The sequence below is a fragment of the Silurus aristotelis genome (assembly GCF_946808225.1).
Source record: "Silurus aristotelis genome assembly, chromosome: 14".
In the NCBI taxonomy this organism is placed as follows: Eukaryota; Metazoa; Chordata; class Actinopteri; order Siluriformes; family Siluridae; genus Silurus; species Silurus aristotelis.
This window is the reverse complement of record NC_139587.1, coordinates 18,821,637-18,846,453: the sequence shown is the minus strand read 5'-3', so window position 1 is coordinate 18,846,453 and position 24,817 is coordinate 18,821,637. Positions and strand designations below refer to the sequence as shown.

The 24,817-nt window shown below is 36.1% G+C and overlaps 1 protein-coding gene across 4 annotated transcripts; it reads left to right on the top strand.

Moving 5' to 3' along the window:
• The first annotated feature begins 20,265 nt into the window (after positions 1-20,265).
• xiap (X-linked inhibitor of apoptosis) lies at positions 20,266-24,391 on the top strand. 4 transcript variants are annotated; one of them, XM_083561537.1, is made up of 7 exons: positions 20,266-20,413; positions 22,009-22,814; positions 22,981-23,080; positions 23,469-23,547; positions 23,686-23,710; positions 23,825-24,016; positions 24,107-24,391. In XM_083561537.1, the coding sequence occupies exons 2-7, from the start codon at positions 22,025-22,027 to the stop codon at positions 24,298-24,300; spliced, it is 1,380 nt and encodes a 459-aa protein (XP_083417663.1). In that variant the 5' UTR covers positions 20,266-20,413; positions 22,009-22,024; the 3' UTR covers positions 24,301-24,391. The 4 variants fall into 4 exon arrangements, with proteins under 4 accessions (XP_083417663.1, XP_083417666.1, XP_083417664.1 ...); XM_083561540.1 differs by lacking the exon at positions 20,266-20,413 and adding an exon at positions 21,549-21,775; XM_083561538.1 differs by lacking the exon at positions 20,266-20,413 and adding an exon at positions 21,549-21,784.
• Positions 24,392-24,817: the final 426 nt, after the last annotated feature.

Genomic DNA, 24,817 nt, shown 5'->3' with positions numbered 1-24,817 from the left:
GTTAATCTAATGATAGAAGTTAAGGTAACCCGGTATGAGTCAATCTCTTTCATGAATGCCACCACAGCGATTATGCAAGGAATTAGAGTGGAACTTTGTGGTTTGAGATTAGCTTCCCTTCAAAATCGCTTGGTTTTAAATCAACTCACTGCTATGCAAGGTGGAGTATGTGCTGTTGTAGAATCTACAGTGAGGAAAATAAGTATTTGAACACCCTGCTATTTTGCAAGTTCTCCCACTTAGAAATCATGGAGGGGTCTGAAATTGTCATTGTAGGTGCATGTCCACTGTGAGAGACATAATCTAAAAAAAAAAAAATCCAGAAATCACAATGTATGATTTTTAACTATTTATTTGTATGATACAGCTGCAAATAAGTATTTGAACACCTGTCTATCAGCTAGAATTCTGACCCTCAAAGACCTGTTAGTCTGCCTTTAAAATGACCAAAAACTCTCTGTAACTTCCACAGCAGTCAGTTGCTGCAAGAGTAAGCAAAGGAGTTACTAATAAGGTAAACAAGAAGAACCTAATAAGTTACTACAAAGATAACCCATTACCAGTTTCTCTGCAATCATGCGTCTAAAACTGATGAACGTCGTGCAACAAATGTGCCAAAGAAATATGTGTAGCCAATCAGGACACACAGCGTACATCAGAGAGGTTCACAAATTGCAAAGCAAAGGCTTCTATCCGGTTTGTGTGGGCAAAACAGAAATTAATGAAGGCCTTCTCACTGGAAACATGTTAAATACTATAAATCCACAAAGTGCTACGCAGAAATACCAGTCCATATGGAGCATTATCCATGCTGGTGGTGCATGTGGTTGGGTTCCCTTGCATTCTCATTCAAGCAACTTTACACTGAGACCAGATAAGACCATATTTCCAGAGTTGTGTGCAAAGTTGAAGGACTACTATGGTAACTGTGCCGTTATTGTCAACCCAGAAGATTCAGAAGAAATTAAATATGACAACAATGGACATTCTCTCTATCCTTCATCTCCAGTGGAGTTTCTACCAATGATCTGTTGTCCAAAAGTGGCTGAATCCTATGGCCATAAAATGCTGAAAACACCCCCTGACTACTATGCACATCTAAATCCTCTCAACATCGCATGGTCACGTGTTAAGTTATACATACTTAACAACAGAAAAAAATACACAGGGGAGCTCTACTATGAAGGAATCCTGCATAAAGTGATGGACTTTGAAGAGATAGTCAAGGCAGCTCTGAGTATGATGACCCAAAACAAATGGAAGGACACAGTGACAAGAGAGTTGTGGACACCCAGATAAGGAAATGGGTTCAAACCTCATTTTTGTCAGGTTCCAGCTATGGCATAATGTAATATGATTATAAATAAAATTCTATGATAATTGTAAAATGATTCTAAATAAAATCATATTAAAATACTTTCACTGACTAACTGGGTGCTTGTGACAATGTAAATACAGTGCAGTGTGTAGAGGTTAAAAAAAATAAATATTATAAAAATAATTTAAAAAAGTGAAAAACATGACATAATTCTCCCAATGACAAAACACTGAAAAGTAAAATGTTTGTTTAATATACTTAGCTGAGGTAAAGAGAAAGATTAGTGTATTGGTCTGTTGGACTGGGGGCTAAGGGGTCGAGAGAGTTAGGAAAAGAAGAGCAGACGGAGAGAATAGAAAAAAGGGCTGCAATTAACTAAATCCCCAGAATGTTAATAACTAGTATAATAATAATTAATAAGATTAATAATAATTAGTAATTAAGTTACACAAGTCTTGCACCTTGTCGACAAGAGAACAGTTACAGAATTGTTAGTAAATGCGAGCTGTTGAAGTAGAAAGTCTCTCATTTTAACTTCATAGTCTTGTTATTTTTGTCTGTTTTAAACAAGACAGAGGGGGATAGAGATACGGGGCAATCTAGACTTAAAGTTTCAGGAATGAAAATCACCAGCCTGCAGAATATTAATGATGGTTTGAAGCTACCTCCACATCCACGGATTTGCAGAATAAATCCAGATAGAAAGAGACAAAAAGTTTTAGCTAATAAGCACACATATAGTAAAAGAATTAAATAACATTGCAAATTTGCATTAGTGAGGTGGGAATATTGTTAATGATTTTAATGTTTATAAGTTTAGTAGTTATAAACTATTGTATGGATCGGGTAGTTCTATTGAGAGGTGCTTTATTCGAAATAAGTTTAAGACTTATTGCAGGATTACATGTTTGAATACTATCCATGCCCAAACTTCATCGCATGAGTGTTAAAGATTTTTTTATATCACACCAGTTTACCTTGAGCTGACTGCCAGCGGGATTCACTGTTTAATGCCAGTGTGTTCTTCACCAAACTGCTTTAGGAAAATGTTGGAGTGCAGTAAACACAGTTCAACTACTATAAGCGTCTCCTAATGTGACATACAGGCAGAGGTGGGAAGTAACGAAATACAAATACTGTTACTGTACTTAAGTCGATTTTTCTGGTATCAGTACATCACTATTTATATTTCGGGCAACTTTTTATCTTTTTTGCACAAAAATCTGTACTTTTTACTTCTTACATTTTGAAAACAGACTTGTTACTTTAGTTTTAATCTATTAATTTGGTCAAACGTCAATATATTTTTTTATTTTTACTGCGCACCAGTTTTAGCCCATCAACCTATTTCCTGTCATTGCCTGGCTTTTTCAATCTACCACTGGTGTATCATTTCCTGGCTCTTACACACCACAGACGTAGACTAGTTTACGAAGCTCACAATGAGCAGGGCAGAAGGCAATAAGTATAGCTAACGTGGTTCTCTCTTATTGAGGTTTGTTTTTGGTACTGCTGCCTGTGTGTTATTTTCAATTCCAGCTGCCTGCTGCTCTGAAGTTTCAAAGGCACTGGCAAAGTTGTCTTAATCTTGTGTGAAACGCATCGATTGTCTCTCCTGGTTGTTGTTTAGCCTGTTTGAACACATACACTTCATACTCTGTATTATGGCTTGGGCTAAAATATACATCACTGTCGCCATGTTCTGGAATTGTGTCGAAAATGTCCTGTACTTGTTCTCCTGCACAGTGCAGTAACATCGCGCTTTGTCTGGTCTTGTTCATTACACCAGCAGCTGTTAGAACTGTTACAAATCTCGATAACGTTTTCTTCCCTTTTACTGCAAGTGATCTGAGTCAATGTCAAATCTTGGGAAATGTGTCAATACAGCAGCAGCATCCATGTTTTATCGGATAACAGTAGCTTTGTTGTGGAGTACGTTTTTAGCTTTAGCTTGTAGCGATGAAGTGTTTGAGCTCTTTTTTTCTCTCTCTGTAGTTTCGGTTGCTTTTCCGCGTTATTTTGCCTTTTACTCACTCGTCACCATTGTAATGAACGAGACAGCACCTGAAACGTGTGCTTCACAAGGAGGTTTACTGCATACGTCACTTAACAACACTACATGCTCTCTGTTCATAAACACAACAGCAATGCATGACGGGAACGTCATTTCTTAAAGAGGCAGAACAACACTACACAAGCACATTTTTTTGTTAGGTATTTACATGCAGTGATTTAATTTCGTTTTTATTAATACATGTATTGATTTATTATTCATCCTTAGACAAATACAGTAATATGTTAAAACAAGGGTTATATCAAAAGGTTTGTGAAAAAAACTGACATGCAAATGAGCCATTTCAATGTGAGGTAAAATTCTGTGTGACGTCACAGTACTACTCATCCAGGTATAAAAGCTCTCTGTAACTTCCACAGCAGTCAGTTGCTGCAAGAGTAAGCAAAGGAGTTACTAATAAGCTAACCAAGCAAATTTCTGCTAGAAGAACCTAATAAGTTACTACGAAGATAACCCATTATCAGTTTCTCTGCAATCATGCGTCTAAAACTGATGAACGTCGTGCAACAAATGTGCCAAAGAAATATGTGTAGCCAATCAGGACACACAGCGTACATCAGAGAGGTTCACAAATTGCAAAGCAAAGGCTTCTATCCGGTTTATGTGGGCAAAACATAAATTAATGAAGGCCTTCTCACTGGACACATGTCATATACTATAAATCCACAAAGTGCTACGCAGAAATACCAGTCTATATGGAGCATTATCCATGCTGGTGGTGCATGTGGTTGGGTTCCCTGGAAGTACAAATTGCATGCTTATTTCAGTAACTTTACAGTAAGACCAGATAAAACCATATTTTCAGAGTTGTGTGCAAAGTTGAAGGACCACTATGGTAACTGTGCCCTTATTGTCAACCCAGAAGATTCAGAAGAAATTAAATATGACAACAATGGACATTCTCTCTATCCTTCATCTCCAGTGGAGTTTCTACCAATGATCTGTTGTCCAAAAGTGGCTGAATCCTATGGCCATAAAATGCTGAAAACACCCCCCGACTACTGTGCACATCTAAATCCTCTCAACATTGCATGGTCACATGCTAAGTTGTACATACTTAACAACAGAGAAAAATACACATGGGAGGTCTACTATGAAGGAATCCTGCATAAAGTGATAGACTTTGATAAGATAGTCAAGGCAGCTCTGAGTATGATGACCCAAAACAAATGGAAGGACACAGTGACAAGAGAGTTGTGGACACCCAGATAAGGAAATGGGTTCAAACCTCATTTTTGTCAGGTTCCAGCTATGGCATAATGTAATATGATTATAAATAAAATTCTATGATAATTGTAAAATGATTCTAAATAAAATCATATTAAAATACTTTCACTGACTAACTGGGTGCTTGTGACAATGTAAATACAGTGCAGTGTGTAGAGGTTAAAAAAAATAAATATTATAAAAATAATTTAAAAAAGTGAAAAACATGACATAATTCTCCCAATGACAAAACACTGAAAAGTAAAATGTTTGTTTAATATACTTAGCTGAGGTAAAGAGAAAGATTAGTGTATTGGTCTGTTGGACTGGGGACTAAGGGGTCGAGAGAGTTAGGAAAAGAAGAGCAGACGGAGAGAATAGAAAAAGGACTGCAATTAACTAAATCTCCAGAGTATTAATAATAACTAGTATAATAATAATTAATAAGATTAATAATAATTAGTAATTAAGTTACACAAGTCTTGCACCTTGTCGACAAGAGAACAGTTACAAAATTGTTAGTAACTGTGAGCTGTTGAAGTAGAAAGTCTCTCATTTTAACTTCATAGTCTTGTTATTTGTGTCTGTTTTAAACAAGACAGAGGGGGATAGAGATACGGGGCAATCTAGACTTAATGTTTCAGGAATGAAAATCACCAGCATGCAGAATATTCATGATGGTTTGAAGCTACCTCCACATCCACGGATTTGCAGATTAAACCCAGCTAGCACCCAGAGCTATCAGAAATGCTCTGTGGTACCTCTGGCACCGCTGGAGACCCACACAAGGACATCGTTCACCAGACTGACCAATACGAGTTGGAGGTGAGCAAACTTTCTTTAGTCTCTAATGCCTCATCACGTCTGAGCATTGATTTAGGCCTATGGTTTTTTTTTAAAAGGGGAGTTTCGTTTCTACTTATAATAAACTTTAAAGTGTAAAAGACTTGTTTTTGCAAGGGTTTCAAGTGCTTAATCGCATTTGCTGTGAAACCTTTAAGTAATTTAGAGGCCACTATAAATTATAGTCATTAATAGTCATTTATTGTCAAACTGCATTTCATTGCTGTGTACCTATACTATGACAGTTCTACCTATCTATATTTCTTTTATACATAAAATGTGACAGTTTTTTTGTATTGAGTTGTTCTGGTCGCTATTTTATATCATAGGAAAGAGACAAAAAGTTTTAGCTAATAAGCATACATATAGTAAAAGACATTAAATTGGATTAAGAGAGATCCAAACTAAATGAACTTATATTTATATTAAGCCAAGGGGAATAGGGTGCTACAATTGTATAATAGTAAAAACACTATATGGACTAATGGCCATGTCCTTGTTCAATTTAGTTCGAATGAAGACAAAATTGAAAGTTTGTAGGAAGAGTCACATGTGGCTGGAAAAGTCGCATTTCCCAATACTGTTGTATATATATATATATATATATATATATATATATATATATATATATATATATATATATATATATATATATATATATATATATGTTTGTATATACTTACATACATTCACTGTATACATAGTAGTCTTGTACTTTTGTTTGAGTTGATCTGGAAGACAACACGGCCAACTAAAGCATCGGTAGGTAAAAAAACGTATGTATTTGTTGTGATTAATAAATCTTATTCTTATAAACACCAGCAATGATCAAATAGGTATTTTAAGATGTTGACTAAATACAAAATAGTGCTATAAAAATGACACAATATTCTCCCAAGTCTAACTTCTCACTTCACAAACTAAAACTTTAATAGATGGTCTGCATAAAGAAATAAAAACAAAATGCTTAATGCTTGTCACATCTACTTTACAGCACAGGACGTTTTGATGTTTAGTATGGGACATGAAATTGTCACATTTCTGTTTGCTTTGTGAACCAAATATATGATAGTATTCACACAACTGAATATATATTGAAGTTTGTGAATGTGTAAAAAAAGATAGAACACCTCTCAAAAGATTGGAAACAACTTTATTTTTGTTGTTTTTGGGACACATGCATGTTCCATCTGTTTATATGTAATAAACTAGGTAAAGGGCAAAAACACACAAGAATTTGACAGTAAATGAGTTCTGTAGATGAGTTCACATTTGACATTTTTGACTTGAACAGAAGAACTTATGTAAGTTGGAGAACTGGAGAGATGATGTTAGCAGGCTACCTCACCCCACAGCAGTGCTTTGGACAGTCCTTTTACAACATATATGTCTTGTTTGGTTAGGTTTTCTTTTTGTTTTTTTTGTGGTTCAACTCTCCTTGGAACAATCCTTGAATATCGAGAGCATGGTTCCCAGGCCCATACTAGACTTTTCAGTGTGGCTGGAGTTTACCATAAATGCCCACAGAAAAACTGCTTTCTGGCATTGCAGTGTATGCTGTTCCTGTTTCTGATTTTAACTTAGTATTTTGTCAATTCAGTCTGACAAGTTTAATTCACTCGCTTGTCTGAATTCTCACAGGAAAGCAACGTTTTTTATGCTCTGCTCTTCATGCTCGTGAGTGATGTCATTAACAGTTCCAGCTGTCCTGCATAGCTTTGCAAAATGTCCTTTTTTGGCGTTTACGACAATCTGCTTCACTTTCAGAGCAGTCTTTTCTACTGTCGTTTTATATTTCCACATTTGCCACACCCAGTAAATTTACTTTCATTTTTATCCACTTCGCTGGATCCCTTATGTTTTGACCATTTCACATTCTTTTGTGACAGTTTTGGGTTTTTAGATTAATGCATGAACATCCCTTGTTATTTGCACCTCACGTGAACTTCTAAGCAGAATGGGCTGCTGTCTTTTCACAGCGTCGCTTTGCCTCACTTTATTCATGGCTTTTTCCAGTGTGAGCTCAGGATCAAGCTGCAAACTTCCAGACAGTCCTGCATCCCGTTGAACGACAATGCTGCCCCTTTTTCAATCCATCTCTTAAGGTTCCAAATGTACAATTTTCCACGAGTGCATGGACATTATTAATATTTAATGCTCTCTCCAGCCTCTTGATTGCGTCTGTTAAATTGAGCTCGTTCAAAAATCACGTTACGTTTGCTTACATGCATGTGAATGCCGGTGAATGCCGTTTTCACCGTCTTGTCTTGAGTTTTCTCAGACGGTGAAAACGGTATTCACACGGCATAATACCTGATGTTCTTGCGAGTGCTCGTCCAGACCTGACGCGATTCTATATCGCTCAAAGCGTCGCATCCATTTTGGCCATTCACTTATATATCGCTGAAATCAAACATGCCTGTGTGCATCAGCGACGGCGTCAGATGCGGCACACCTTCTGCTCCATTCACTGTCCTTCTTTCTCCGTTTCGCTCAAAGTTTTCCGACTTCTTTTTATCTTCGTTTCTTCTCCGCAACAGACACATGCTCACGCTCTTTCTCCTGAGAGTTGGCAGTGGTATCGTAAGTAAATACTGTAGTTTACTAAACTTCTGATACCAGGGTATATAATTAATGAGCACGAGACAGCACACGGGGACCAACACGACTGAACTCTTTACTTCCGGTTCTGTTCAACATACAAATGGGTTTGGGTAACTTCAATTATTTCCTTAACAAAACATTGCTCATACCAAGTGTATGACAACAAGCCTAAAACAAGCTTGCCTCCCCCAAAAAAGCTCTAAAACAAGCAAATTTTTTTGTTAGGTATTTACATGCAGTGATTTAATTTCGTTTTTATTAATACATGTATTAATTTATTATTCATCCTAAGACAAATACAGTAATATGTTAAAACAAAGGTTATATCAGAAGGTTTGTGGGGAAAAAAAAAGTTTTTAGCTCTGTGCAAAACTGACATGCAAATGAGCCATTCCAATGTGAGGTAAAATTCTGTGTGACGTCACAGTACTACTCATCCAGGTATAAAAGCTCTCTGTAACTTCCACAGCAGTCAGTTGCTGCGAGAGTAAGCAAAGGAGTTACTAATAAGCTAAACAAGCAAATTTCTGCTAGAAGAACCTAATAAGTTACTACGAAGATAATCCATTATCAGTTTCTCTGTAATCATGCGTCTAAAACTGATGAACGTCGTGCGACAAATGTGCCAAAGAAATATGTGTAGCCAATCAGGACACACAGCGTACATCAGAGAGGTTCACAAATTGCAAAGCAAAGGCTTCTATCCGGTTTATGTCGGCAAAACAGAAATTAATGAAGGCCTTCTCACTGGACACATGTCATATACTATAAATCCACAAAGTGCTACGCAGAACTACCAGTCTATATTGAGCATTATCCATGCTGGTGGTGCATGTGGTTGGGTTCCCTGGAAGTACAAATTGCATGCTCATTTGAGTAACTTTATAGTGAGACCAGATAAGACCATATTTCCAGAGTTGTGTGCAAAGTTGAAGGACCACTATGGTAACTGTGCCGTTATTGTCAACCCAGAAGATTCAGAAGAATTCAAATTTGACGACAATGGACATTCTCTCTATCCTTCATCTCCAGTGGAGTTTCTACCAATGATCTGTTGTCCAAAAGTGGCTGAATCCTATGGCCATAAAATGCTGAAAACACCCCCTGACTACTATGCACATCTAAATCCTCTCAACATCGCATGGTCACGTGTTAAGTGGCACATGCATAACAACAGAAAAAAATACACAGGGGAGCTCTACTATGAAGGAATCCTGCATAAAGTGATGGACTTTGAAGAGATAGTCAAGGCAGCTCTGAGTATGATGACCCAAGACGAATGGAAGGACACAGTGACAAGAGAGTTGTGGACACCCAGATAAGGAAATGGGTTCAAACCTCATTTTTGTCAGGTTCCAGCTATGGCATTATGTAATATGATTATAAATAAAATTCTATGATAATTGTAAAATGATTCTAAATAAAATCATATTAAAATACTTTCACTGACTAACTGGGTGCTTGTGACAATGTAAATACAGTGCAGTGTGTAGAGGTTAAAAAAAAAATTATTATTATAAAAATCATTTAAAAAAGTGAAAAACATGACATAATTCTCACAATGACAAAACACTGAAAAGTAAAATGTTTGTTTAATATACTTAGCTGAGGTAAAGAGAAAGATTAGCGTATTGATCTGTAGGACTGGGGGCTAAGAGGTCGAGAGAGTTAGGAAAAGAAGAGCAGACGGAGAGAATAGAAAAAAGGGCTGCAATTAACTAAATCTCCAGAATGTTAATAACTAGTATAATAATAATTAATAAGATTAATAATAATTAGTAATTAAGTTACACAAGTCTTGCACCTTGTCAACAAGAGAACAGTTACAGAATTGTTAGTGACTGCGAGCTGTTGAAGTAGAAAGTCTCTCATTTTACCTTCATAGTGTTGTTTTTTTTTGTCCGTTTTTTAACAAGACAGAGAGGAATAGAGATACTGGGCAATCTAGACTTAAAGCTTTAGGAATGAAAATCACCAGCCTGCAGAATATTAATGATGGATTTAAACTGCCCACAAATCCACGGATTTGCAGATTAAACCCAGCTAGCACCCAGAGCTACCAGAAATGCTTTGTGGTACCTCTGGCACCGCTGGAGACCCACACAAGGACATCGTTCACCAGACTGACCAATACGAGTTGGAGGTAAGCAAACTTTCTTTAGTCTCTAATGCCTCATCATGTCCTAGGATCGATTTAGGCCTGCTACATTTTCTCTTGAAAAAGGGAGTTTTGTTTCTACTTATATTGAACTTTTGAAGTGCAAAAGATGTTGTTTTTTTTTTTTTCCTGTCAGTTGCTCTGTTTCATTCATTCAGAGTTTAAAAGCTTTTTGGAAAATACATTTGTGACTGTTTCACACTTTCACTTTCTTCCCACATGCCATTTGACTACTCAGTGCAGAGAAAACTGGACATACCAGTTTAAAAAATATATTTATTTTATAATATATATATATATATATATATATATATATATATATATATATATATATATATATATATATATATATATATATATGACTGAAATGTAGGGAAGTTAAAGAAAAAATGTCTCCTCAAACGGAAATACTTAAATAAAGTACAAATAAAGTACAGATATGGGACAGTACTTATTTTGTACAATTTACTTCATTACTGTCCACCACTGATTATTATTCATTAGACAAATATATTGATGGGTTTAAAAAAAAGTATTTGATTAGATTATACTGGGGGAATGTCTTTGTTACAGCAGCAGAGAAAAAAATTAAAAATAAATGCAAATATGTAAAGAATAGACAATATAAAAGAATAGACATATAGTATACAATATATACACAGTACAATGTATTAATACAAATAAGGAAGAAAGTACGTACACACCTGTATTACCCAAATGGGGTCTAACAAATGTAAACTAATTAAACTTCCTTTTATTTAATCAATTTAATTTGTGCCGATTGAATTGATTACTCAATTGAATCAATATAATAAAAAGTTTTTATTAGATTTTTTGATTTGATTGAATATATTTTATTTCAATTTGTTTTAAAAATTTAAACTGTTGATGTTCACAAATGTTAATAATAAAATTGTTAGTTTAAAAATATATAAATGTATAAATTATAATGTATAGTAAATAATAGTAACATATTTCATATATATATATATATATATATATATATATATATATATATATATATATATATATATATATATATATATGTATATAAATATATATGAGAAATATTTTACTCAGTTGGATTTTTTACAGTTATTAATGCTATTTCATATGCTGACTGCAATTGCTACAGTACTGTGGCATTGTTACAGATTAAGTTTAATACTAAAGCATTTGATGTAAGTTAAATTCAATTAAAATACTAAATAAAAGTCTACACTAACCAGTGTCGCCAGCAGGTGGCGAGAATGAGCCCAACACTACTACCAACATGGTCACAAAAATAACACTAATGTATTGTAATGCAATACCCTGTGTGACGTCACAGTACTACGCTCCCGGGTATAAAAGCTCTCTACATATTCTACAGCTGTCACTTGCTGCAAGGTAAGCAAGTTATAAAAGTTGCTTCAAGTATAAACAAAGAAGCTTCTACAAGGATAAATATTAACCATTTTGCTTATAATCATGCGTCTAAAACTTTTGAACATTGCGCGCCAAATGTGGCAAAGAAATATGAGTAGCCAATCAGGACACACAGCGTACATCAGAGAGGTTCAGAAATTGCAAAACAGTGGCTTCTATCCTGTTTATGTGGGAAAAATAGAAATGAATGAAGGCCTTCTCACTGGAGACAAATCAAGCATTGCCAATCCACAAAAGGCTACAGAGCTATACAAGCCTTTAGTAAGCATTATCCATGCTGGAGGAGCACTTGGTTGGGTTCCTTGGAACTACAAAATGAACATTCATTTGAGTGGCTTTAAGGAGAAACCAGATGATGGCATATTTCCAGAGTTGTGTGCTGAGTTAGATGACCACTATGGGAACTGTGCCATTATTGTCAACCCAGAAGTCTCAGAAGAAAGTCAGAACAAGACGAATGGAAATTCTTTATATCCTACATCTCCGGTGGAGTTTCTACCAATGATCTGTTGTCCAGAAATGGCTGAATACTTCGGCCATAAAATAGTGCAGACACCCCCTGAGTACCATGTACATCTAAATCCTCTCAACATTGTATGGTCCCATGTTAAGTTTTTTATAGATAACAGTAGAAAGTACGCTCTGGGGTCCTTTGATGACAAGAACTCTAATAAAATGTTATACCTTGATGAGTTAATACAGGCAGCTCTGAACAAGGTGACCCAAAAGGAATGGGTGGACGCAATAACAAATGAGTTGAAGATTTGCTGATCAGGAAATGGGTTTAAATACCATTTTGGTTAAGTCAAGTTCTAGCTATGGTAGACAAGTAATCTGATTATTAATAAAATGCTTTCACTAACCAAGGATCCTTTTAAAAGCTTTATTTTCATATATTTTGTATATGTAAACACTCCTAATTAGAAGGACTTATACAATAAACTGGTAAATAATAATCTAAAAAGCCACAGATACAGGGAGCCCAAGAAGGAAAGGTGATCTTAAATTGGATCAGCACCAAGTACGGTTCATGCTCGTTACATTACAAGTCGTAATATTTATTGGGTTGTTTTGTCCAGTCTTTGCAGTGTTGCCATTCGCAGGTTTACTTTCGTTCAAAAGTGGTGAAGCCGCGCCCACCTCCCTTAGATGAAGCCACAATGAAATGACCATTATAAAATGTTGGGTCTGAAGGTGGGATCTGGAGCTCTACTCCATTTATGATTTAGTTTTTTGTAATTGTGTGATGCTCTGTCCCTTGTAGTATGTTTGATTGCCAATTTTCAAATTAAATCAACTTTTATTTGTCACATACACATACATACAGAGTACTATATGCAGTGAAATGCTTTTCATGACTATCCAGCATTTAAGCAAAAAAAAGAAAAAGAATTAAGGATAAAAAATAAAAGAAAATGGTAGATAAATAAAAAGTATAAACTATGTAGCGAATTTAGCTCGCAAAGAAAGGTAAATATTTATAAGTAATTATAACGGGTTATAGTTACTCCTAAATATTTAAATTAAGTTAAATTGACGGTAATGGAATTAACATTACACTTATTTGTCTGTTCGTCCGGCAAACAGACAGTATAATTTTATATTAATTCTATAAAAGAGGTATCTCCCTGGCCAAGAAAGACGTAACCCCCTTTTACTTTATACCGTAAATTAAATTAAATTAAATAGAGCATGTAATTCAGACCTGATGTTGCAGGAACTTCGCATTTATGGAAAGCACTCAGAGACCATCACTTATGAAAAATACGGCGTTTAATGAATGAGACAAACACAACATAAAACTAACTACACAAACAAACAAACAAACAAAAAGAAATGAAGAAAATTAAAATAAAATAAAAAGAAAGTTGAAATTAGGGAAGGAGGAAGAGAAAGGAAAGGAAGAAGGAGATAAAGAAAGGAAAGGCCGCTTACTTCAAATTAATCACATCCTAACTGAGAAATCGTCACGGAAATTTTAATTCGCCTTAATATTAAGGGGTTCAAACTTAACACGCATCTAAATTAGTTGGTAAACCGGTTACTTGCATTGACTTGTTGCACAAGAGTCCGGATGTGGTAGACAAAAGAATCTTGGACGAGTCGGTTAGGATGGAGTCAGATGTTCTCCCAGCTTCTCCTGAAGATCAGAGCAGTTGGTGTTTTGAAGATAAAGCTTGCTGGAAGATCTCAAAAAAGATTTGAGATCTAGTCCCGAAGAGTCGCTGCTGAGCTGTTCGAAGCGTCCGACTCTCCGGGCCATCGGGCCCCCGGGCCTTCGGGCCCCGGGGGTCCGAGCCTTTCCGGTCGAGCCGAGTGAGCGAGTTGCTCTCTTGAGTGAACTCTGACTGGACCTGACTGCACTCTGACTGGACAATGATTAGTTGGGTTCAAGATGTTTTAAAGGTCCTGAACCCCACCCATCCTTGGGGGAATGGCCAATGCTATGGCCTGAAATTTTGGAGGGAAAAACTTCCCTTTGTTTCATGTGTTTGTGGGCATGGTTTGGACTATAGAACTTTAAAGTTTTATCTGAAGTGTATTAAGATGGTATGGTACATTTCATGATCAAATAAAATGCACCATTGTTTGAAAAATAAAGAAACAGATAATTTTGCTGTCATTTGGATACTAAACATGAAAAGGAATGACAGTATAAGGCAGAGGTACATTAACTTACAGAGATCAGTAATTAACTGATGTTAATACAATGTTGTATTCTGATAAATAAAATGCACCCTTGTCAGGAAAGTAAAGAACAGATACTTCTAAGTCAATCAAGCCTTAAGAAGAGAAGAGACAACATTTAACACAGTTATATTGCTAAACATTTTAAGGTTTAAATATTATTGATGTAGAGTTAAACACTTGCTTTATTTATAGTAGAAAATACAAATAAGATGTTTGTTTGTATCATGTGAAGTGGGACATTCTATTTATTATTTAATTAATAAAAGAATGCTCCCTTTTGGTGTGTGTATGTGTCTGCATATGTGTGTGTGTGTCACAAACAGACGTACTGGGGCCGAGTTCCGAGAGTGAATTGTTTTATGGTCTGAGGGTCGCTGTGAATTGAACCAGAGAGACCAGGGGGGTTATCTGGCTTTCGGGGTGTGTGTGTGTGTGTGTGTGTGTGTGTGTGTGTGTGTGTGTGCGTGTGTGTGTGAGGGTCAAACAGAATATCTGCAAAGGGGGTTATCTGTCTTGTGGTAAAATCCAAACGTTCTGGAGCCGGTTGTGTGTGTTTGTCACAAGCAGCCATGCTGGATCAAGTTTCAAGTTTGGATTGTTTCATGAGTTTTATGACTTTATTGTTTAATGGGTCCCGGTAAACTAAACAAGAGTTTAGGAATTGGTCCTGTTTAGTGTCTTCGGAGGGGGAGTGTGACACTTTACGGATATACCACCCCCAATAAATGTTTCACCTTTTGATTGAGATGAAGATGTCATAGGTTAAAAGGAATACCTGGGACATGAAGTTTAAATGACCTGTGCCAGACGCTACAACTATATAAATATATGAAAATATATGTATAGACATGAATGAGTATGGCAGATATTATTAAAGTGATTTAGTGATTGTCCTTAAAGTGTCCATGTGCAGTTTGGTGTGATATAATGTGACACTGTGCTGTTCAAGTCCAGAGTTGAAGTGACAGTCAAGAGTTAAAGTGTCATTGTGCAAAAAATGAGTGACGATGGGGAGCAACAAAATGCCGAGAATTTGGCCTGTAAATCATACATAGATAAACAAGATTCTGACCAAAAAAACCTGATCTACTGCATTGTATAGCGTCTATGGGAGTCACACGTAAAAACAAACGAACGACTCGGACCAGAGGACTCATGAGATTAACTTGCGGCTTCCCGATCCATAACGGAAACACTATTTCACCATGGCTAGCTCATCTGGGATAAATGCACACCATTTACCTTAACTGTTAATTTCTGTAAAGCTGCTTTGAGACAATGTCTGTTGTGAAAAGTGCTATAGAAATAAACTTGACTTGACTTGACTATTTGTACTGCGCAAATGCGTCTTATTACTCAAATGTCAAAAACAATTTACGGCGGTTTCGGGTATTTATAATTGTGTACTGGTTGGCACTGCCCGATCCGTACTGAAAATAGCTCTTCACTATTGATTCTCTTGATTCGTTCATTTTTTTATCACCTGATTCCCATTGATGCATTACACAGGAAGCAGAACTGAGCGGTTCTGCGGCTACTCGATCCGTACAAATAATATTTCCACTACGGATCGAGTAGCCGCAGAACCGCTTAGTTCTGCATCCTGTGTAATGCATTGATGGGAATCAGTTGATAAAAAAAATGCATGACTCGGACTAGAGGATTTATGAGATGAACTGCTCTATTCTGTTCGTGAGTAATCCACTTCATATCGGATATGGGAATCACGTGATTAAAGAATGAAGGACTTAGACTAGTAGAGTCGAAAGATGAACACTCAATTCTGTTTCCTTTACATAATCTACAAAGATTTTGTGAGCGTTTGCTCATGCGTGTCCAGGAGAAAATGAGTGAATCACTGTTTGAGATTACTCGTTCTTCTGAGTCACATTAAAGACAAAGTAAACAAATCGTTAATGAACGACCATCACTTACTTCTACTATTTTATTAAATCTCATGCTAGTTAGTAGTCATGGACACACTGTAATGCATATTAGACTGAATGAAACATCTACTCCTGAGTATGTGTGGTATTATAAATACACTGTACTGTGTTGAGGTTAAAAATAATAATTATAAAAATAATTCAAGAATTATCGTGGGAACTTATTCACAACTTGATAGCCAGAGTGCAAAAGTATGATCTGATCAAATCAGCTGTGCTTGAGAAGTCTGGGCTTACCTACTCAACCTGATCCCTTCAACAGGAATGCAGAATGAAAAGGAATAAATGAATTAATCAAATATTTATCTTTATTATTAATCATCATAAGACAAATACAATAATTGGTTGAACCATAGGTGATATCAGAAATTCTTTTAGCACTTTGTGAAACTAAGATGCAAATGTGTCATTCCACTGAGAGGTAAAATTCTGTGTGATGTCACAGTACTACTCTTCCAGGTATAAAAGCTCTCTGCAAATTCTACAGCAGTCATTTGCTCAAAGTAGTTCAAACTAAATCTGTATCATCAAATTTATAAGGTGCTGCAAGGATAAGCAAATAATTTTCCATGAAGATAAATATTCACCATTTTCTCTAGTCATGATTCCAAGACTTAGGAACGTTGTGCAGCAAATGTGGCAAAGAAATATTATTAGCCATTCGGGACACACAGCATATGTCAGCAAGATACGAAAATTTAAAAACAGTGGCTTTTATCCAGTTTATGTGGGCAAAACAGAAATTAATGAAAGCCTTCTCACAGGAGACACCTCAAGCATTGTCGATATCAAAAATACAGAACAGAGATGTGAGCCTGTATGGAGCATTATCCACGCTGGTGGAACACTTGGTTGGGTTCCTTGGAACTACAAATTTCACATTTATTTAAGTGGATTTGAATTGAAACCAGATGAGACCATTTTCCCAGAGTTGTGTGCTGAGTTAAATGACCACTATGGGAACTGTGCCATTATTGTCAACCCAGAATTCTCAAAAGAAACTCAGAACGAGAAGACAAAAAATTCTCTTTATCCTACATCTTCAGTGGAGTTTCTACCAATGATTTGTTGTCCGAAAGTGGCTGAATCCTACGGCCATAAAATTCTGCAGATACCCTCCAAGCACTATGCACATCTAAATCCTCTCAACATTGCATGGTCCACTGTGAAGTGGTCTATACATAATGACAGAGTACAATACACAAAGGACATTACTACTGAAAAGAGCTCACGTGAAGTGATATACGTTGATGAGTTACTAAACGCATCTCTGAATAAGATGACATCAGCCAAATGGCAGGATGCAGTAACAACAATATTTGGAGACCTGCGAAATTAAAAAAATTGGTTTAAACTCTATTTCTGTCAAGTTCTGGCTATGGTAGACGTGTAATCTGATTATTAATAAAATGATAAATAAAAAATACTTTCACTGACCAAGAATCCTTCTTTTTTTTTTTGTTTTTTTTACTATAGCTACTTTGTTAAACTGATTAAAAAAAACCACAGATAAATAAAAAATTACATGTTTTATACAGGGTTTGTTGTACATGGATTTGTAAACCACTCTTAATAAGGACGTACACAAAAACAGTTAGACTGTAATCAATACTAAAAATAATTACAGATACAGAGACCATAAAAACCTTACTTTACTTCTTCCATTACTCTTGGTTTTATTTTATTCTAATAATATCTACCTAAATAACATTAGGGATAATAAACACACTAAATAGAACATCTAAAATTGGCTTTTTACTGTAGAAAAAATAATAATGTAAGCCATTGTTGCTTGTTAATCAATGTTGGCTAATGCTAGCTTTTGGGCTAAACATGAGTTCAGCTATTTAATATATCACAATATAAGGTTTCTGAAAGGTTAAAAAAAAAAGATGATAAACCCTGAGTAAGATGGTACTGGATGTTTAACTGGTTTTGTTTTCATCAAAAGTAGAAGTAAAAACTACATTTTTTATACACAACCTATTACACAACTTAGATTAAATGACAGGTAAAAAGAAAGAGAAAAAAAGATTGTAACGCTCCAGTTAAGGATCAGTTATAAAGGGAAGTATTAAAAACATACTTCAGACTCTTCAGACAGGTAATGTTTAGCACAGCCTTTGCTACTACTCTATTGAAATGTATCAGATTGTAGTCAGAATATTTGTAGGTGCTTCAAAAAAGAAAGGTTATTGTGGTCGAAAGTGGATTCTAATGTAATTAATCTGCCAATTGTGGTTCCTGTTGTTGACAAAAGTTCCTGTTGCGATTCCCAGTGCCTTCCTACGTCATTTTTCACCCCCATTGCAGTAAACCGGTACAATTGAATTTTTGGCAGAATGAGAAATGAGAACTCCATGAATTCTGCTAAACCTGAAAATTATTTGTTTTTATTTTTGTGTCTCAACATTTTTTTCTAATAATAAATATTAGTATTAGTGTTGTTTTGGAGGTCTAATGCTGATGATGGACAAAGTATGTTTGTGTGAAATCTTTAAGATCTTTAACCACTAAAATGGGATGTGAGTATGGAGGTAGTTAGGTTCTAATTCTGTGGCAGGACAACATGAGGCTATAATGCCATGATTTAGTGGGGAAAAAGGAACTGGAGACTTTTTTGCCCCCACGTTTTACTTTCACTGTACTGTGTTGTCACTAGTAGTACACACACCCTCACACGGCCCTGTGTTCTTTTGTGTCTTTCTTGAGGCTCTCTCTTGTAGCTTTTCTTCCCCTTTTTGCCACTCACTCAAGCAAATAAATTTAAATTTCCTGCATTTTTACAGAAGGATTTAAGATTAAAAAATATTCATTAATTTGTCCCTATAACTATATCCCTACTGAGCTAGCCAGAGAAAATGAGTAGCAAAGAAAATGAGTTATCATGAAGAAAAAAACAGACTCAAAAAAAGGGAGCCCATTCTCATCTTGGTGACAATAGATAGTAGATATGTATTCATTATAGTTTCATCATTGTTAAAGCAATAAATAGAGTAAAGTTTTTTGTTGCACTACTTCTGGGTTAACTTGCAATTCTTGCTTTAGTTTCTCCATGCATTACATTGTCATTGTACACAACTAAACCATTTTAAAACACTTACTATATTTCAAACTGAAGCATATTATAAAACATGGATATAGAACTTTTTTACTTTAAGACCAAAATTATGTGCTCACCTGACCTAATGTTTGTCCCATATTGTTGGTATCCAACAGTGTCCTATACTAGAAGTGGCCAAAAATCTAACTGGACTGAAGGCCATGGGCTGACAGTAAATGTTCTCATGTTCTCTGCCATACTTTGGGATAGCTAAAGAATGTATGTATGTACATTAAAATAATAATAATAATAATAATAATAATAATAATAATAATAATAATAATAATATAATACACTTATACTACAATTATATCTACACACAATTTCAATATTTTTCCATCTTTATTTTTTTCTCTGTTAAATTAGAAATGAAGATTTTATACCCCTTGACATATATGGCATGGAATCACAGGTCACCAACTTACAGGCCCTCATTTGTATCAATCTGTCTTACACCATGACTGATGCACGTGCTGAGTTTTACGGTGAAGCTGGATTAAAATAAGAAGAAAACTTGACACATAGGGAACTTTTTGACGAAAGAACTTTTATCTTTCTGATGCAGTCAGTTTCATTCGTCATTAGTATCTGCAATGAAAACGGGAACATGCATTGTTTCGATGTTACAGTTTAGATTACAGATATGTAGAATCCAAAATATGTAAGTGTGAGACCGGTGGAGGTGTAGATCTGACTTTTTATTCATTAATTAGCTGGATCCAAGAGGAAACTTACAAAATAAACTACGACAATTAAAATAATAATAATAAACAAATAAATAAATAAATAAATAAAATAAGGAACGCCAACTATTTCTTAGTAGTGCCCAGATGTGTGTATAATGGGTTGTGCCTGATAGGGGACAGACGTTTAACTCACTGAAATATTTACCCGTCGCATGTTGATGACGTCACACGTAACCTCCTTGCTGGGTGGAGGGTTTATTGCGGTAGTAGCAGGTCAGTCACCAGTGAAACTGTCTGTACTGTTTCTGAACCTTCCGATACATACTTCTCTGATTGCACTCGTATATCGGTATAAGGTAAGTAATCGGTATGATACAACAGCAGTTTTCTTTTAAATGATTTGTATTGGCGTTAACTCGGTGAGCGTAGGTTGAAAAGTCACGTTGAGGTGAGGCAGTAGAAGATTGGGTAATTACCCTTTACAAATGAGTGTATTTGGATCAGTTGGTCAAAATCAGACCATATTTTCTGTGTCACTGTCTAGTGTTGTATCCTTGTCATTTGGATTAAACCCTTAAGTCATTGCTGTCAGCAAGACTATCGATGTGATCAGAGTGTTTACTGGCGTTATCCAAACTTTATTTGTTTACTGGCGTTATCCAAACTTTATTTGTTTACTGATAGTAACCATGATTAGAAAGCTCCTGTGACGCCTTAAGGGGAAAAAAAGTGCTGAAAATGCGAAATCCTCGATATGAAAGTCAGACTTTTCACTTGTTAAACGGTCAACTTTAAAAGTGTACATACTGAAGTTGATTGTGTTTTATTGGTCAGCATGGGGGATGTAATTGGCACTTTGAGTGTGTGCAAAATTGTTAAATGATTATAAAAAAGTATGAACATTTCACACGTGTGTATTTGTGAGTATGTATTTTGTAGGGGGTTTTCGCTGCGGATAACAACGCAAAAAATTGTATACACGGGTGAAAAAAAATTACACGGTTATATGTATAAAAAAAAAATATATGTATATACACTGACATACAGTGGAATCTCATAAAATGTCACACTTTTGTGTGCAATCCTATAGCATTACTAAATCAAGCACATTAATGACCGAAATTTGTATTAGTGTGTATTCACACATCTGAACAATCAAATGTAGGTTTTCAAATGTGTAAAACATTTCCTGGGGGACTTTTTCGCCGCAAAATAATTTATACACGGGTAAAAAAAAATTGTACTGACACGCAGGAGCGTTTCACAACAGGTCACACTTTTGTGTGCAATTCCGACATTGATTGAACCGAGCACTGAAATGACTTTTGATGACTAATAAATTTGCATTAGTGTTCTGTAAATATTGCTCATGTTTTCAGTAAACTAGTTAGAAGGCTATTCAATATTTAATGGCCCGATTAGTCCTATTAAGAGCCTCTTTATTCGATTGACGTTTAGGACGTATCGCGAGTTTACGCGGTGGACGCACATGTCTGCGCATGCGTGTTGAAGATGGCGTCTTGAGTTTTTTTTGTTTTCCTTTCGATACGCCGATATTGTCGGTGGGATTCACTGACCGGTGCCACTGATTTTCCGTGAAAATGTCCGTAAACACAGTGTGCTTTGTAATGTGACCTACGAGTGGAACCAGGTTTGCAGTTGGACCGTGTTTTTTTTTTTTGCTCACACGGAAAACTGAGTGGTACTGGAGGGTGGAAGTACATTCTGTGCGTAAGAGTCATTCTGTGCGTTCAGTCACGAGGCTTGGTTCCAGTGTTAGCTGCTGTTTCATACAGTGTTGTTTGATTAATTAATTGATTATAAAAAACATTTGAGTTTCCTTTCAGTAGTATGAAGATATTTTAATAAAATGAACACTTGTTTTAGAGGCAATTCGCAATTTTCTTTTCTTACATAACACCCACATCTTTTGTGTATGTGTTTCATGCAGCATTCTGACCGTGACAATGGATAGCACTGGTGTTTTTGGCACAGTTGAAACTGATGACGGATCTCCAGACTTTTCTGTGATGAGTGCCCGCTTGAGCTCGTTCCGGACTTTTCCCCATTCGGAGCAACTTCCTGCAGAGAGGCTGGCCCGGGCAGGCTTCTACTTCACAGGTGAATCCGATCGAGTGTGCTGCTTCAGCTGCCACCACACTGTTGAGAACTGGCACCAAGGAGACATCCCAGAACAAAGACATCACTATGTGTCGCCTTCCTGCACGTTCCTCAAGTGTGTTCATCATATGAACCATGCTGGTACAGCCTCCTCTGGTTCTATCTATGACGAAGAGGCAGAAGATATGGAGTTTAGATTGAGAACAGGAGAAGTGATGGATGAGACGGTTTACCCCAAGATCCCGCATATGAAGAGCGAAGATGCACGACTGAGGACGTTCCACAACTGGCCCTCTTGGTCCCCGGTCCAGCCTCGTGACCTAGCACAAGCTGGATTTTTTTATGTGCCAGAGACTGACATTCAAATTGACAGAGTGCAGTGTTTCTGCTGTGCAGGCATGCTGACCCGCTGGGAGGATGGCGACGATCCCTGGCAGGAACATAACAGAGTTTACTCAAACTGCTTTTTTATTTTGGGCCATGATGTGGGAAACATCCCCTCTGAACAGCCAAAACAGGGAAGCAGTGGACGTAGCAGTTCCATGGAATCATTTGAGGAGCGTCTTGAAAGCTACAGGGACCTAGCGCATCCCATCAGCCATGAAAGGCTGGCTAGAGCTGGCTTTTTTAGCACAGGTAAGGCTCATTCCTACTATTCTACTGACATCTTTTTGTCTTGTGCAAATTTCAGCAGGACTGATTACATATTGCTAATGTTGGACTGTGCTATAACATAATTACAGACATATTCGCAATCACATTATTGTCATGTGATGCCATTTTATTTGTGTTGTTTATGCAGGCGTACAAGACTCTGTTATTTGCTTCAAATGCGGAGGTCGTCTGAAAAACTGGCAACCAGATGAGGATCCCTGGGAGGAGCATGCCAAGCATTATCCAGGGTAATGAGCTGTTTTTAGATGGTAGATGGATAGTATCAGACTGAGTAATTATTACTATAGATGTTGAATAATACATATCTTTTTTTAAAGCAGAATGGCTATATTTTATTCTTTGCAATATGTTTAATTACTAGAACTGTGAAGCATCTGCAATAATGTTCAGTTAAATGAGTTGTTATTGTATAAATTATATGTAGTCTTTATACATATCTTTGATTTGTCTTTCAGTCTCAAGTGGCGTCAGTGCCATGCTGTTATAAAAAACTAACTGGACCTTGTGACTAATTAGATTTTAAAATGTGTACATGTGAATTATGTAAAGTGGTGCACTTGTCCACGGCTTCCTATGTCACGAATTTGACCTGTGAATTTACATTTGAACCAACAGGTGCAGTTTTCTGCTCACAGAAAAGGGGCAAGAGTTTATCAACAGCGTTCAGCTTAGAAATCCTGGAGGCAGTGCTTTTGTGAGTGAAATAGTAAATCTCTGTTCAGGTGGATTGTGGATGATGATGTTAAAAAACTTATTTATAGGGTAGAGCAGGCATAATATTTTGATTTATTTGAATAAAATTTTAATTCTGATTATTTTTTTATCCCTTCAGAATGGATTTTACAGTCAGGCGAGCTGTATGTATCTCTGATTTTGACTTCTATATATTGTCATACACAAAGTGTGTCAGTCTTGTCCACAATATTTGACTTCTTCTGGCACGTGTCATTTTGCCAATTTCTTGTCCGCAGCATCCAATGTCATGCAATCAGAGATCGCCAGAAAAGCTGTCAACATGGGTTTTGATCCTGTTGTGGTGGAAAGGACCATTTTGGAAAAAATCCGACAGAAAAGCGAGGGCTATTCAAACGTGGAAGATCTCGTTCAAGACATAACCAGTGGTGCATTCGCTGGTAATACTGATATGTGTCAGGAAAATCAGAGTAAGTTCAGTTTGTTTGAAACATCCGTGTTCACCAATGTAAGATGTTCATGCAGCAAATCACGGTCTAAACTTTTCTTGTTGCTTTCAGCTGAAGACCCCTTACAGAAGCTGGAGAAGCTGCAACGTGAAAAGCTTTGCAAAGTGTGCATGGACAGTGACATTGCAATTGTCTTCATACCCTGTGGACACCTGGTGACCTGCAAGAAATGTTCAGAGTCTCTTCACACGTGCCCCATCTGTTGTGTTGACATCACACAGAAAATCAAAACGTATAGCTCATAACCTCCAGTTCACTCAAGCTATACAAAATCGCTGTGTCCTACTCATTTTATTCTGTAAAAATACACATACAATGCATAAATGATTTAGTCATGATTTTTTTGTTTTGTTTAGTATAATAGTGTATAATGAGAAATATATGTATATTTGGATTAAGATAAAGTTAAGTAAATATATAAATATAAACAAATATTTTTATTGAAAAAGTATATATATATATATATATATATATATATATATATATATATATATATATATATATATATATATATATATATTGCTTCTGTGTAAAACCATGTAAATCTGATGGTGCTTTCTGGATACAATCTAATGTAATCTTAGGATAAATATAATAAGATAAGTAAGTAGATAATTGATCTCTCTCACATTCTTTTAGGGATAGTTATGGGGGTTTTTTTTTAATACGATGTCTATGCACATAATTTAGCAGCATATCAGTCACATCATTAAAACATCATGCACTATACTGACATTGGCATATTACATGCTATTGCTGGGA